The 13,700-nt window shown below is 37.7% G+C and overlaps 3 protein-coding genes and 1 pseudogene across 5 annotated transcripts; 2 read left to right on the forward strand and 2 right to left on the reverse strand.

Moving 5' to 3' along the window:
• The first annotated feature begins 202 nt into the window (after positions 1-202).
• LOC112452500 (meckelin) lies at positions 203-4,848 on the forward strand. Its single transcript, XM_025012745.1, has 12 exons — positions 203-538; positions 611-778; positions 1,097-1,398; positions 1,544-1,738; positions 2,341-2,592; positions 2,658-2,812; positions 2,878-3,043; positions 3,107-3,391; positions 3,522-3,986; positions 4,061-4,329; positions 4,390-4,574; positions 4,723-4,848. The coding sequence occupies exons 1-12, from the start codon at positions 298-300 to the stop codon at positions 4,749-4,751; spliced, it is 2,712 nt and encodes a 903-aa protein (XP_024868513.1). The 5' UTR covers positions 203-297; the 3' UTR covers positions 4,752-4,848.
• Positions 4,849-5,111: 263 nt separating this feature from the next.
• On the reverse strand, positions 5,112-6,283 carry LOC112452501 (NADH dehydrogenase [ubiquinone] 1 beta subcomplex subunit 3). 3 transcript variants are annotated; one of them, XM_025012747.1, is made up of 3 exons: positions 6,165-6,283; positions 5,381-5,717; positions 5,112-5,201 (listed from the first exon to the last, which is right to left on the reverse strand). In XM_025012747.1, exon 2 carries the CDS (start codon positions 5,715-5,717, stop codon positions 5,403-5,405), a length of 315 nt encoding a protein of 104 aa, XP_024868515.1. In that variant the 5' UTR covers positions 6,165-6,283; the 3' UTR covers positions 5,112-5,201; positions 5,381-5,402. The 3 variants fall into 3 exon arrangements, with proteins under 3 accessions (XP_024868515.1, XP_024868514.1, XP_024868516.1); XM_025012746.1 differs by lacking the exon at positions 5,112-5,201 and having other exon boundaries at positions 5,293-5,717; XM_025012748.1 differs by lacking the exons at positions 5,112-5,201; positions 6,165-6,283 and adding an exon at positions 6,023-6,132 and having other exon boundaries at positions 5,293-5,717.
• A 490-nt stretch (positions 6,284-6,773) lies between these two features.
• On the forward strand, positions 6,774-10,022 carry LOC112452497 (nucleolar protein 58). Its single transcript, XM_025012743.1, has 4 exons — positions 6,774-6,938; positions 7,100-7,176; positions 7,258-9,200; positions 9,612-10,022. Exons 1-4 carry the CDS (start codon positions 6,894-6,896, stop codon positions 9,740-9,742), a joined length of 2,196 nt encoding a protein of 731 aa, XP_024868511.1. The 5' UTR covers positions 6,774-6,893; the 3' UTR covers positions 9,743-10,022.
• Positions 10,023-10,922: 900 nt separating this feature from the next.
• LOC112452493 overlaps positions 10,923-13,700 on the reverse strand; it is a 3,604-nt pseudogene continuing 826 nt past the window's right edge.

Consider the following 13,700-nt stretch of genomic DNA (forward strand, 5'->3'; position numbering starts at 1 on the left):
AACCTTGTGGTCGAAACAATAAGTTTCTGACAATAGCAACGATAGCAATGACAGCGAATAATTTGTAAAGTAAAACATTATTATGACCCACACACATAATATATGTATATATATATTTTTTTTTGTTATTTTAAGTTATGACTATTTTGAACATATTTTAAAATTTGTATAAATAATGTCTAAATAATTTTGAAGTTCTATTAGAGGAACTTATTTTTTGTAACTATTGTGCGAAATTGGATTCCCCGGTAAAATCGATGTATACCAAGTGCCGGATGCCCGCCATCCATCGTTGGCATGGCAACTTCGTCAGGCCGAGACGGCACAACAAATATGAATTACGCCCGAGGTGGCCGCAATCATTACCTGACGTTGATCGTAATTTTTTTCACGACCCTCGCAAGTGCATTTCACGTAAACAATGAAGTGCTCGAATACTGGGAGCCAAGCATGTGCAAATACGACGAGTACTTCGACGCTGTCTCTCTGTCGTGCTCGCGATGCAACGCCAGCCGGAATCTTGTGCCGGCCGCGGACCGTGGGTTCACGGTTTGATCTTATTCATTTGCTATTTGATTTGTTTCGCCAATTCTACGTGTGTTTCTCGCAGGTCTGCGATGTCAGTGCGACGAATTCAGCGGGGCGATCGGTTTCGAGAACGGCAATCCGCTTTGCGCCGCGTGCGGTCCCAACATGACCGTGACCGCCGATGGAAAGGATTGCGTCCCGCTCCTGCGTCCCAATGCAACATGCAAATGCTCTTCAAACCAAATAAGACGTAATCCCCCAATGAATATTCTTAGCTTAATTATCAGCTAATAAGATTCCGGAATTTTCCGGAATTTATTTGAAAATTTTGCCGAGGATGTATTCAGAGAAAGAAGCTGAAAGATTTAAAGCTTGAAATATTTTTCGCAAAATGCTACTATTCTTGTTTCTTTCTGATAATACTATCTATTCTGCAATTCCTTTTCGATCAACTCAATTTCTGAAAACAAATTAAGACTGCGATGCGATTTTACGGGAGAAAAATAGTCTCGTTTTGCCCTTTCGAATGAAATATATATTACATAAATTTTTTTACTCTCGTACGCAGTGGATAGAAATATAAATGGTGCACTGCTGGATGCTGTGCTCTGCGTAACGTGCATCCAGGGCACGTATCCTTCTCCCGATTGCTCGAAATGCCTGCCGTGCGACGGCCGCGAGCACAGCGGTCACGTTAATTGCGTGTGCCCGAGTGCGACACACGTGAGACTACGAAATTATTGTCTGCACAAAGACGACGTCGCCGACTGGCCGGACATCAGAAGCACGTATCTGATAAAGTTTCGCAGCGGAAACGTCGACAGTTACTACCTGAGAAAGGAACTGCAAATCGCGGTGCACCTCTGCAAGGTACGTGATTTTCGCGCGCAAAAATCTTGGACTTGCTCGAAAGCGTGCGAAAAAACGGTAGCGATAATGCCGATAATTACAATGACATTATTTAAGACGTAATAGCAATAGCTCATAAAAAGACTCTGTGATTAACGGCTTCCAGAGGAAAGACAGGATGGCGTGCGAGCATTTGTCGAACATATGCGCTCTGACTCTTTATAGCGACGGTATTGCTTGTATGCTTTTTATGCATACACCTATGGCACCCGTATGGTTGTTTTACAATAAACAAGATACGGCGGCGGTGATGAACAACACTCGGATATCCGACAGATACAGCCTCAGAAAAGAAGACAATGTACGCTACAGATGTGCAATGTAGAATTACTATAGAAATTAGAGAATTATTATAGAGAATTATTGTTTCTATAAATGCATAATTATGATTATTATTGTTTTTATATTTGGCATTGTTTTAATTGTATCAACTATTTTTTACTTATTTTAATTTATTATTCTTATTATAATTGTACACAATCTTGTGGATGAATATAAAGTTCAAAGAAGAAAATATATAAATTTCCAACGTCTTCTATAATTTATTATAACTCGCAAAATTTATACATAAAGCCTAAACTTCGTTTATATAATATTTTTGTTTTATTTTGAATTCTATATTTATTCTGTAAACAATTTGTTCGACTTCCATGTATATCACGCTCTCCAAAATACCGCGAAGTTAGCCTCGAAATTCGAATTAATTAATTTCTCCTGAATTTTATGATCTCCTGGGAAACGCGAAATTAAAATGCGATTTCGTTCTTATTATATTCTTCTTTGAGATGCTCTCGCTTGAATTATCTCACTTAATTATTTTATCACGAAAAAAGAGATAAATTTACATAAATGCGCAGATACTTTAAAATGTAAAACTGAAAACAAAATAATGTATATTTTTAGAATACCGTCCTCGATTTTACAATCGCGAGATTCGCACTGAACGGCAAATTCTTGTCCATCGGCAGACCGACCCTGCCCTGTCAACTTCTGAGAAATGTGAGATTCGGTGTAAATTTCAGCAAAAGGTGTAAAACCACTGCTGCTGAATTGTTCAACGCACAAGTAGAATTACTGTCTCCTTATTTAACGTTTAGAGAGGACAATAAATCGTTTATATACGCATTGCCCGTAATTGTCAAGTCGCCAGATCAGGTAAAATTCGATAATAATTATAATGATGAAATTTATACAATAATATATTTTTTTTTATTCTGTAGAATATTAAGGAAATCTCGCATCAACAATTGGTGCGAAAGTTCTTTCTAGTCGACAATATAAGCGGTTTCAAAGCGTTACCGGTGTTTATGAACAGTGGATTCATGAAAGCGTCAGAGCTTTCCGCGCTTCGTTATATGAAATCTCTGACTATTTTGTAAGTCGCTCGTAATTTTCATTGCGAGTCCTTTTGCGGATAATCGACGATAATTCTACTTTTAGAGTAAACGTCCAGAACGGACAAGATTACGGCAAAATCTTCGCGCCTATTCTGATCGTGGAATACGACGAACTGACGTATCAAGATTTCCTCGACAACTCCGATATCACAATAGATTACAAAATTGTATTTGTACTGAAGGATAACGATATAGACTACAATGTTCAGGTAAAAATCCATACGACGGTATTTTAATTTTCTCTCAAATACTAAAAATATATTATCTTTTAGATAACTATCGGAGTGTTCACGGGACTAGCACTGATATTTTCAAGTGTCAAGGCGTGGAGTTATTATAAACGTAATCACAATGGCAATCTCAGCGTAGTCGTTTTATTATGGTTTCTCATTTACGCCATGGGTGCGATTGGAAACGCGATTACGTTTGTGTGCATCAGTACGTGCATGTATCTGTTCATCTTTTATAAAGGCCAAACTGTACCATATGTTCTTCTTCCCGATGAGGATAGCGAAGAAAAAATCCGAACGTATATTACTGTAGCATTTAGCTTTAAAGTAAGTAAAGCAATAACGTTGATGCGATAACGTTTTATCTGAAATTAACAGAGGCATGTTAACGATTCCGATGTGTCGCATAGAACTTGATGAAATTTATACCATCTTAACATTTATTTCTTTCATTTAGATTGCCGAAATGATAGGGTTCGTCTATCAACATTGGAGATTGAGCGTGTTTTTCATAGACTGGGAACAACCGAGAACGATACACGATCAACCGAAGTACGACTCTCCGCATACTTCTTTACGGAAATTGTATTCCAACAGATTTCCAAAGGGCGAGGGTAAATCTTCGAGAATAACATCGGACGTCATCGCGTCCAAGCGAAAAAGGAGATCGCACAGAACGAACAGGAACACAAGTCCCAGTGAACTGTCTAAGTCTTCTTCGATTGAAAAATACACGCCGGATTTCTCTTCTGTCTGTTCGATCGCGAGATCGCCTTTGCAGGAGGCAACCGAGCGCAACTCGCACGATTTTCCGATCAGCGTTTGGAGAACTTATTTCATCGCGAACGAATGGTGCAAACTGCAAACCAGAAGAAGAATAAATATAGCATTGCAATCAATTTACACTCTGTGTATCTTACAGGTCAGTTGCGACATAAAAAAGAAATTCAATTTCATTCACAGTAGAAGTAGCTTAAATAATTTTTTTCGTTTTAGATATTCGATTTAGAATCGTGGATGCTGGCGATACCGGAATCGACCGCCGCGGATAGGTCTCCCAAAGCGGAGAACAATTTCACATTGCAATATGCAATTTGTACTTTCGTGTATATATCTGTATATCTCATGCAATGGTTGGTCCGATTTACGTTTTACGAGAGATACATTAGAAACAGATTGCAGAAGTTCGTAGATTTGTGCTCAATCGCGAACATCAGCGTGTTCATCTTGGCGCACAATTATTATGGCTTTTATATTCATGGAAGGTAATTTTTAAGTGTGTCTTGTGAAGTAAAAGATGTAATTAACAATGCTGCTCTTGACAGATCAGTACATGGATTTGCGGATACTGATCTTCCTACCCTGATAAACGATCTGAAAAAGGAAGAAGACGACTTGTGCGCGCACAGAGGCCTGGTACCCGGTACAACTGACCAGACTTTTATATTATCATTGACCCAATCATTCAAATCATTATATGACGAGCTCGTGAGGCAAAAGAACAATGTATGTATGTACGAAGTTGTTCATAGAAAAGCACTGTTAACAATATTTCGTTTATCTTCATGTGACAAAAGAGAAAACTTTTAATATTGCTATACTTCTTTAAAGAAAGAGTACCATATACTTTGAAAATAATTATTGTACAATTTGCACAGGGAAGCGTAGGCATTTTAAAAGGAAATGACACACCTTCTAGAAACTGGAAACAGTTATTTGAAACTAGGTCAAAAATTAAACTCTTTCTAATGCAATTCCTGGATCATTGCTCGGAAGATGAAGATTATATAATTAAGGAGCAGCACGTATTGGAGAAACTGTGGGACGTTTTTTTCGTAGATGCCACGGACAAATCCGTCTTTTATATTGGTACCAAAAAATTGCACAGACTCTTAGTGATAAAATATTAATGTAAATATCGTCGTTTCAATGAATCTAATTTTATTTTTGCAGATAACAATTATTCTTTCAACAAAGTGGTGCTTCACGGAAACGAATGGCTATTGGCGACATTCGAGATAACCGTATTTGCCTTCTTTTTGGCACTGTATAACTCTTACATTTTCGCCTGTATAGCGACGGTTATTATATCGCAATTATTCTTAATAATCATTAAATGCAACGTTAGGAGAAATCTCTGCAACAAATCATTACTGGATAAGAGATTTCTGATGTAACCGTGAAAATTAAATAACTACTTAATTAAACAAATATTAATAATACATTAATTATTACTTTTATAATTTATTTTCATAGCTCATTTGGATACTTTTACAGTAGATTGTAAGGTTAATTAATTAGTAGACTACTTCTTACTTCGTCGTATTAATAGCGACCATTAATGATGGTCGTCCCCATGATGAGATCCATGACCAGAATAATCAATCCCAAAATATTGTTCAACGGCTATGGTTATCAGGAACGCTGGTACACCAATTCGCCAGCCTCTGGTTAAAGTTACTAAAGCGCGCATGTAAGTTGACTGGCTTCTGTCGTAACGCCACACGTAATTTCTCAGCCAAGGATCCCTCAGTCCTCTCTTGGCCAATTTTTCTTGAACGCGTTTCAATTCTGGTACATTTTCCACTTTGTAAATATCGGGGCTTGGTATTTTGTACGGGGGAGCATTATGATGCGCGTCATGACCTCCCATCTGTGAAAAATATAAATTATGTATATCCTTTTCTTTTCGTTGTATTACATATGCATCTAAGAATAATCACTGACTGGTTATTAATAAGAAATTAATTTCTTTACTATCTATCTACCAATCAATAATAATATAATCGGACTAAACACTGTAGGTCAATAAAAAAAATCTAACATTGGTTATGACACTTTTTATAATGTTGTGCTATTCAATAAGGATAAATTTTGTTTTCAATCACATGATTTTCGTATTAATAACAATTTTTGTAGCAATATGTTGTTCAATGATTACATTTCATTTGTAATTACATGTTTTAGTTAAAGTAGAGGTTAATTTCTGTGACCTTAAGATTAAAAATATGTCCAGACCGTTGGTCCTAAGATTAAAACTATGTTTACAGTAGAAAACGTTTCACGAATTTATTGTCAAGAAATATTTATTGTGACGTACACTGTAAGAACGTAGCTGTTACTTGTCAAATTGAGATTATGTAATTTATCTTCTTTGGAGCAACTGACTTTAAATCCCAGGACGATAAACACCACAATGCGCTTCTACGCCATGTTCAATAAAATCAACATATGGAGCCAATTTAAAGCCCATTGAAGTTACAAAGTAATATTAACTACGTAAAATTTGTTTTTAAAATTAAAGTTTTACAAATATTACTTTATAACAATTAAAATAAAATATTTTTATTTAAAAAAAATTTTCTTTGTTTTTTAAGTAAATTTTGCTACTTAAAAGGTACGATCTTCGGATTAATATCTTATAATAATTTTATATAAATATTTTGAGACAAAGCAAGACAAAAAATAAAATAATTTTTTCGGATATATTTATTTAGATATCCTTATATAACCTCAAATAATTCGCGTGGCTTCCGTTTCTCTCTGATGGCGACCCTGCCATCAGAGCTAAAATATCACTAGAAAACAGCGTTTCCTATTCGACTACATTCTGGAATGCGATGCGTGCGCTAGATAGAGGATTGGACACCGGATGCGATGCGAATCCTCCATAATACGCGCGCGCCGAAGCCGTAGGAGGAGCAAGGAGCAAGCCGGATCTAATCGTTCCGGCGTGGATCGTGGATGTCGGCGTGGACGTTGCGTTTGGTATGAAACTGTGTGAAACCGATCGTCACGAGCGTCAAATCGCGAAGATAACGCAATAATAATGTTGGTGCTGTTCGAGACGCCGGCGGGCTACGCGATATTCAAGGTAAGTTCGAATCTGTTGGAAACGCCGAGCCTCTTAACCTAACCGTCTAAGCGGTCGCGCACGTGCTACCCTCGTTTTATTTTCCGTCATGTGTATCGCGTGTGCGACAAGATTATCTGACCAAAATATTTTTAACGATTTAAATGACAATTTGCTTGTAGTTGCTGGACCAAGACAAACTCACCCAGTCGGAGAATCTTTATCAAGATTTTCAGAATCCCGAAATCGCCAGTAGACTGTAAGTCGTTTTTTTTATTTCAAAGGTCATCTTGCCGGTTGCCGATTTATTTGGCGTTCTCACGTATCTTCTACTTTGCAGAGTTCAGTTGAAGTACTTTCACAAGTTTGAAGATACCACCGAGGCCCTAGCCGCTACTACAGCGATTGTGAAAGGCAAACTGTCTAAGTCTCTGAAGAAAACGCTTGAAACCTGCTGCACTGAGGCCCATGAACAACTGGCAGTTGCTGATGCAAAGCTGGGCCTCGCCATCAAGGACAAGCTGCCAAAAGTGTCCTGCATAAACAACACGGCGATACAAGAGTTGATGAGATGTATCCGAAGCCAGATGGACAGTTTGATTACCGGAGTGACCAAGAAGGAGATGACAGCCATGGCGTTGGGTCTGGCTCACAGTCTTTCCAGATACAAGCTGAAGTTCTCACCCGATAAGGTCGACACCATGGTGATACAGGCGGTGTGCTTGCTGGATGATCTGGACAAGGAGCTCAACAATTACATGATGCGGGCGCGCGAATGGTATGGCTGGCACTTCCCCGAGCTGGGCAAGATCGTGACTGACAATCTTCAGTACATAAAGACGATGCAGATAGTCGGTCAGCGGGAGAACGCCGTCAAATGCGACCTGTCAGATATTCTAACGGCGGAAGTCGAGGAGAGGGTGAAGGAAGCCGCAGAAACTTCGATGGGCTCAGAGATCTCGGAGTACGACGCCGAACACATGCAATGCCTGTGCGTCGAAATAATCGAGCTCCACCAATATCGAACCCAGCTGCACGATTATCTGAAGACTAGGATGATGGCGCTGGCGCCAAATCTGTCAGTTTTGGTCGGTGACCTGATCGGCGCACGTCTGATATCCAAGGCCGGCTCTTTGACCAATCTCGCCAAGCATCCGGCATCTACTTTACAGATCCTCGGTGCGGAGAAGGCGCTGTTCCGTGCTCTCAAATCGAAAAGGAACACGCCTAAGTACGGCTTAATCTATCACTCGCAACTTGTCGGACAGTCCTCGAACAAGAATAAGGGCAAGATATCTAGGATGCTGGCGGCGAAAGCCTCTCTGGCGACGAGGGTCGACGCATTGGGCGATACCACAGGCTTCGAGCTTGGCGCGGAGCACAAAGTAAGGTTGGAGGCAAAACTGAGGGATCTTGAGGCAGGGAATATACGTCGTGTAAGTGGCACCGCCAGAGCGAAGTCCAAATTCGAAAAATATCACAGCAAGAACGAATCCATGCAATATTCCGCGTCTGTAGACTCGACTCTGCAGGCTTCGAAGTCAGCTCCATTAATCGTGGAGATGGAACCAAAGGAGGGTGAGGAAATTCGTAAGAAGAAGAAAAAGAAACGTAGCACGAACAGTGAAGTGGAAATCAAGGAAGAATTACAGACGGAAGTCAAGCAAGAACCACAGACGGAAGTCAAGGAAGAAGAAGCTGAAGCGGCTGCTGTATCGAAGAAAAAAAAGAAACGTAATGTAGAATCCAAGGAAGAACAAGGAGAATTTTCTGGTGCACAAGTGGAACCGGAATCAGTTGCTATTTCAAAGAAAAAGAAGAAACACAGTATAGAAGTCAAAACAGAAGATACAGCAGAATCTTCTAGTACTCAAGAAGAAGGGCAAGTAAAAATAGGGTCAAATGTATCGAAGAAAAGGAAGAAACATAGCATGGAACCAGAAAATACGAAGGAGGAAGAGTTAAATACTTCATTGAAAAAGAAAAAGAAACACAGCAAAGAGCCTAAAGAAGATGTGGGGGAGTCTTCTGGTATGCAAGAAGCGCAAGCTGAAGCAGATTCTTCAGATCTTGTATCGAAGAAAAAGAAACACAGCAAAGAGCCTAAAGAAGATGTAGGGGAGTCTTCTGGTATGCAAGAAGCGCAAGCTGAAGCGGATTCTTCAGATCTTGTATCGAAGAAAAAGAAGAAGAAAAAGAAAGATTCGATTGAGGAGGCGGCATCTGTGAAAGTTGAGGAAACGTTTGAAATGGATATATCAATTGGAGCAGGAACGAGTGGAGGTAATTATAAAAGTAAAAATGCATATGAAAGTTTTGGTGGAATAAAGATCGAATAACGGTTGATTCTCAGTTTTCATATTTTACTACTAGATATCTTAATTCAACTAGAAAACAATTTAAAAACAAAATTGCAAAAAATGTAAATTTTTAGATATTTTGAAATATAGAATTTTTTTTATAGTAGAGAACATTTAGAAGCTTAAATTAAATCTCTTCTGCGACTATAAAATATCTGAAGATCCTTTTTAAATATATTTCTATAATTTCCAATCTATAATTAAATAAATTTTAACTAATACAATTCTATCACTGTTATATGTATGACTAAATTAATTTTTATTCTGTTAAATCGTGCAATTTTATAATAATAATATGGCTACCTGAGTAAAAGCTTATAATTTCTATTTGCAGAGCAAAAGAAGAAAAAGAAGAAGAAGGAAAAAGAAAGTGAGGAAATGCAACAAACAGTATCGGTTGAAGAAGTAGAAAAACCAGTTTCGAGCGAGAAGAAAAAGAAAAAAAAGAAATTAAAGCATGATTAAGGATGCGCAAAGAGAAATAGGATGAATACAAGTTTTTATATTAAACTTCTACATAAATATAAATAAATATAGATAATAAGAATATTTTTAACTAACTATACGAGTAGGAAAGCTAAAAAAATCTGAGTTTGTTATAAAAGTATTTTTTCACAGAACTTTGTTTTCAATCATAAATTAAAATCGATGATAACGTTGCGAATAGAATCTTTAAATGAAATGACAGTTTTGCCTGAGCATCGATATTATATATTAATAGATTTATTCATGTAAAATATTGTATAGTTTTCATAAATACACATTAATGCATAAATATAATTTTTTTAAATTCTTTTTCTCAGAAAATTCTAGATTTTTCCCAGATACCTATAAAATACATAAATTATTATTATATACATAAACTATAATTCTAAAGTTGGTACATAAATTAGTCTGCTATTTTACTTGTTCTACTTGCAGGTATATAATTGTAAATCACTTACATTAATTTTTATACAAGATATTAAAGTTAAAATCATTACATTTTTATAACAGAATTATTTTATTTAATCCATAATATGCGAATACATTTGAAAATTCACTAAATATTTTACTCTAACATTTATTCATCTGATTTGCAGGCAGTTACATAATAGCCGAATCTTTAAAAGTATAATTACGTTTTGTATACATATATATTAATAGACACTTTCGCGATTTTATTTTTCCAAAAAAATAATATAAACTATAATTATATTGTACAAATATAATCATATATATGTATGATAGAATTCGCTTGTAATTGTCATCAAATTAATAACAGATACAAAACTGACTTGTTAAATATCTTAGAGTATATGTATCTCCTTTGCAAGAACGAGATATTTCATAATCTATGATGTCACATATTTAACATTGCTCATACATGAAATGAATAAATCAATCTGATTACGACATGTATCAAGATATGAGCAATATCTTTGTTAACACGTCTATTCCTTAGTATTTCGTTTTCTATTTTTAGGATGCAAAGATCAAAATATCTATTATTTGTTTAAACATGACGTCCTCTATTTATGAATCATAGAATGCATAAACTCGGCTTGTACCTATTCCAAGAGTACATCAATTAACATGGTGTCAGTAATGATAATTAACGTACCATGATTTATGGTGCGCTAGTATATAATAAAAAAGACAACAATTAGTTTTTATATATTTTAAATGATGACTTATGATTTTATTAGTTTCAATATCTCACACAATTTGTCTATTTTGACACTATTTTCTTTCGCGTAATTACATCTAATAGAACTGATATCGTTTACAATCATACGCGTGTGTATCTTTTTGGATTTCATTATGGGAAACAAAATGTTTCTCCATTTCAATTTAATCACGAATTATCGAACGATGTTGCATAGAAATTGCGAGGAAACATCTCTATTTGTAATTAGCTTATTATATAAGAAGCTCGAATGCATCCTGGTGCATGTAGAATGCAGCGCACATGATAGGACCGTAACGCTGCAATTTGCATTCCCTTTTTCTTTTACTTCCGGTGCGTCTTCCTGGTTAATCGCCGCGCGTGAATCGAGCAAAGCGTTATAGGCGTGTACGCACTTCGTCTAACGATATAGCGATTGTATAAAAATATTTTATACATTGTATTACTAGAGCAATAACGTATAATTACGCTACATGAAAATCGTCGATTATTCGCTTTCGGCGGACAATTCGTGGACGAAATAATCACCTCTCGCTGAGAATTACATCTTGGTTTTTCAATAGCTTTTTATTTCAGTTTCCTATTTTTTATTACACACACTCCGCGTACTCGAACGATATACGGTATCGCGAAAAATAGATTACGCATATATATATATATGCATGTACGTTTGCAGCCTACACGCACATTTTCTCGATTGTACAATTTTCTCTCGTCAATTTTCAATCTCTCTTTTACTTCTCCAATAATATTACGCAAAGTCAATGCGATATATTAAATATATATTCTTTTTGTTATAATATAAATTAGTATATTCGCTTTGACAAGTGTCACGTTTCAACTTAAATTTGTACAATTTGCCGAGCATAAACTATAAATTAGCATTAGCCGTACAAGAATGCGACGGAAAACTTCCGTATATGTGTGGAAGCAAATCCCTTTTTTATAGTGACTAATAGAGCACGTGGAGGACAGCAGAACAATGTCAAATAGTAGAAAAAAAAAAATGAGATAGCCTTCCTAGAATTCTCACAGACTTCATTCTTTCTTTTTCAGAGTCTGATCAGTCTACAGATATTTTTAAGTGGGAATTTATTTCAAAGAGTTAGAGAAATATAGTGGTCAAATACATCCTTAAAAGAAGAGAGAACTGCGATTACAAATTTATGAAATGCATAATAGATCATCGCTGTAAACTCTCGATCGAAGATGCAGCAAGATATATTGTGTGCTCCAACATCGTGATCATTTACGATGCAAAATAGAATAGAAAAACGCAAGCGCGTTAGTACAGAGTGTCCTAGAGCAACTTAATTTCAATTACAGCTCCTATTGACAAATCTGGAGTAGATTTCTCTTGGAAAAAATCTCGTTGCTTGTGACTGTCTCGTTAAATAAAAGAATATTTGAGTTTGAGTTATAATATGATTTTAAATGAGAAAGAAATATTGTAGTTTAATTATCTCAAAATGTAAAAGCTTACTTAGTCTTTTCATAACTTTATTATTAATAATAATAAAAAATCTGCGTCAGATTTGCCGTCGAGTTTCTAGGACACTTCGTGCAGGTATGCATAATCCTGTAGTGTAGCGACATATAAAAATAAGTGTATATAAAGTGCATAAAAAATATAGAGCGTCTCGCAGCGATAGTCTCCAGGATGCGTAATCTTTCTTTTCTTTTCCTCGTAAGAAGATTACTCTCTATCGGAGAATAGCAACGAGTATTGCACACAATTACTCAACGTATCGCAGACTGTGCGAAAGACCCACGGACTTATATTCTATACGTTGGGAACACCGCGTAGTTCTTATCTCTATACAACTCTCTAAGAATGTTTCTTCTAGTACCTCTAGCGCAGTTATATAATGTATATATATGTTTCTATAAGTGTATATATATATAATTTTTTTAGAATACACTACGATATTGTATTTATGGATGATAGATACGTGTGTATGCATATGTACAAAATACATAATAAAAGACAATTCTCGCAAGGCTTTGTCGCAATGACAGTTGCCAGGGCAGTCCGAGCACTATTTATCGGATACTCGTAAACAGATTCAGCACGGATTTATTCTCCTTCTGACTGCGGGCCTTGCTGAACACGTTCCAGAAGCGCAGAGTCTCGTCGCCGGCGCCAGTGACGATCGCCTCGCCGTCGGGCGACATTGCCAGGTAGAGCACCCGGTACGAGTGTCCGGTGAGCTTGGCCACCTGCGTGAGGCTTGGATACTTCCACACGAGGATCTGGTTCTGCGAATAGCCGTGCGTGCTGACTAGCTCGGAGCTGTGCTTGCTCCACGCCAAGTTGCAAACCTGCGAGCCGGTGTCGACACATTGCATCGGTTGGCCGGTCAGCGTGTTCCAGAAGCGGATACAACGGTCAGCGGTGCCGCCGCCAGACGCCAGCAGGCCGTGATGATGAGGCGACCAGGCGATCGCCTTAACCGCCGCCAAGTGCTCGGTGTACGTCTGGATGGGCGAGAGGGAGTGTAAATTCCACACGTAGAGCCGATTGTCATTGCCGCCGGACGCCAGGTACTGATTGTCCGGTGACCATTTGAGGCCGCACACCTCTTGTCGATGGGCACCGAGTCGTCGTTCGCCGACGACGCACGGCGTCCTCACGTCCCTTTGCAGGATCAACCGGTCCCTGCTGCCGGATGAGAGAACCTCCCCGTTCCATGCCAAGGCTCCCACCCGGGCGCTGTGTCCCTGCAGCTTGCTCACCTGCTTGTTCACCGCCAC

This window comes from Temnothorax curvispinosus, unplaced genomic scaffold (assembly GCF_003070985.1).
Source record: "Temnothorax curvispinosus isolate PA1 unplaced genomic scaffold, ASM307098v1 QBEX01003408.1, whole genome shotgun sequence".
NCBI lineage: Eukaryota > Metazoa > Arthropoda > Insecta > Hymenoptera > Formicidae > Temnothorax > Temnothorax curvispinosus.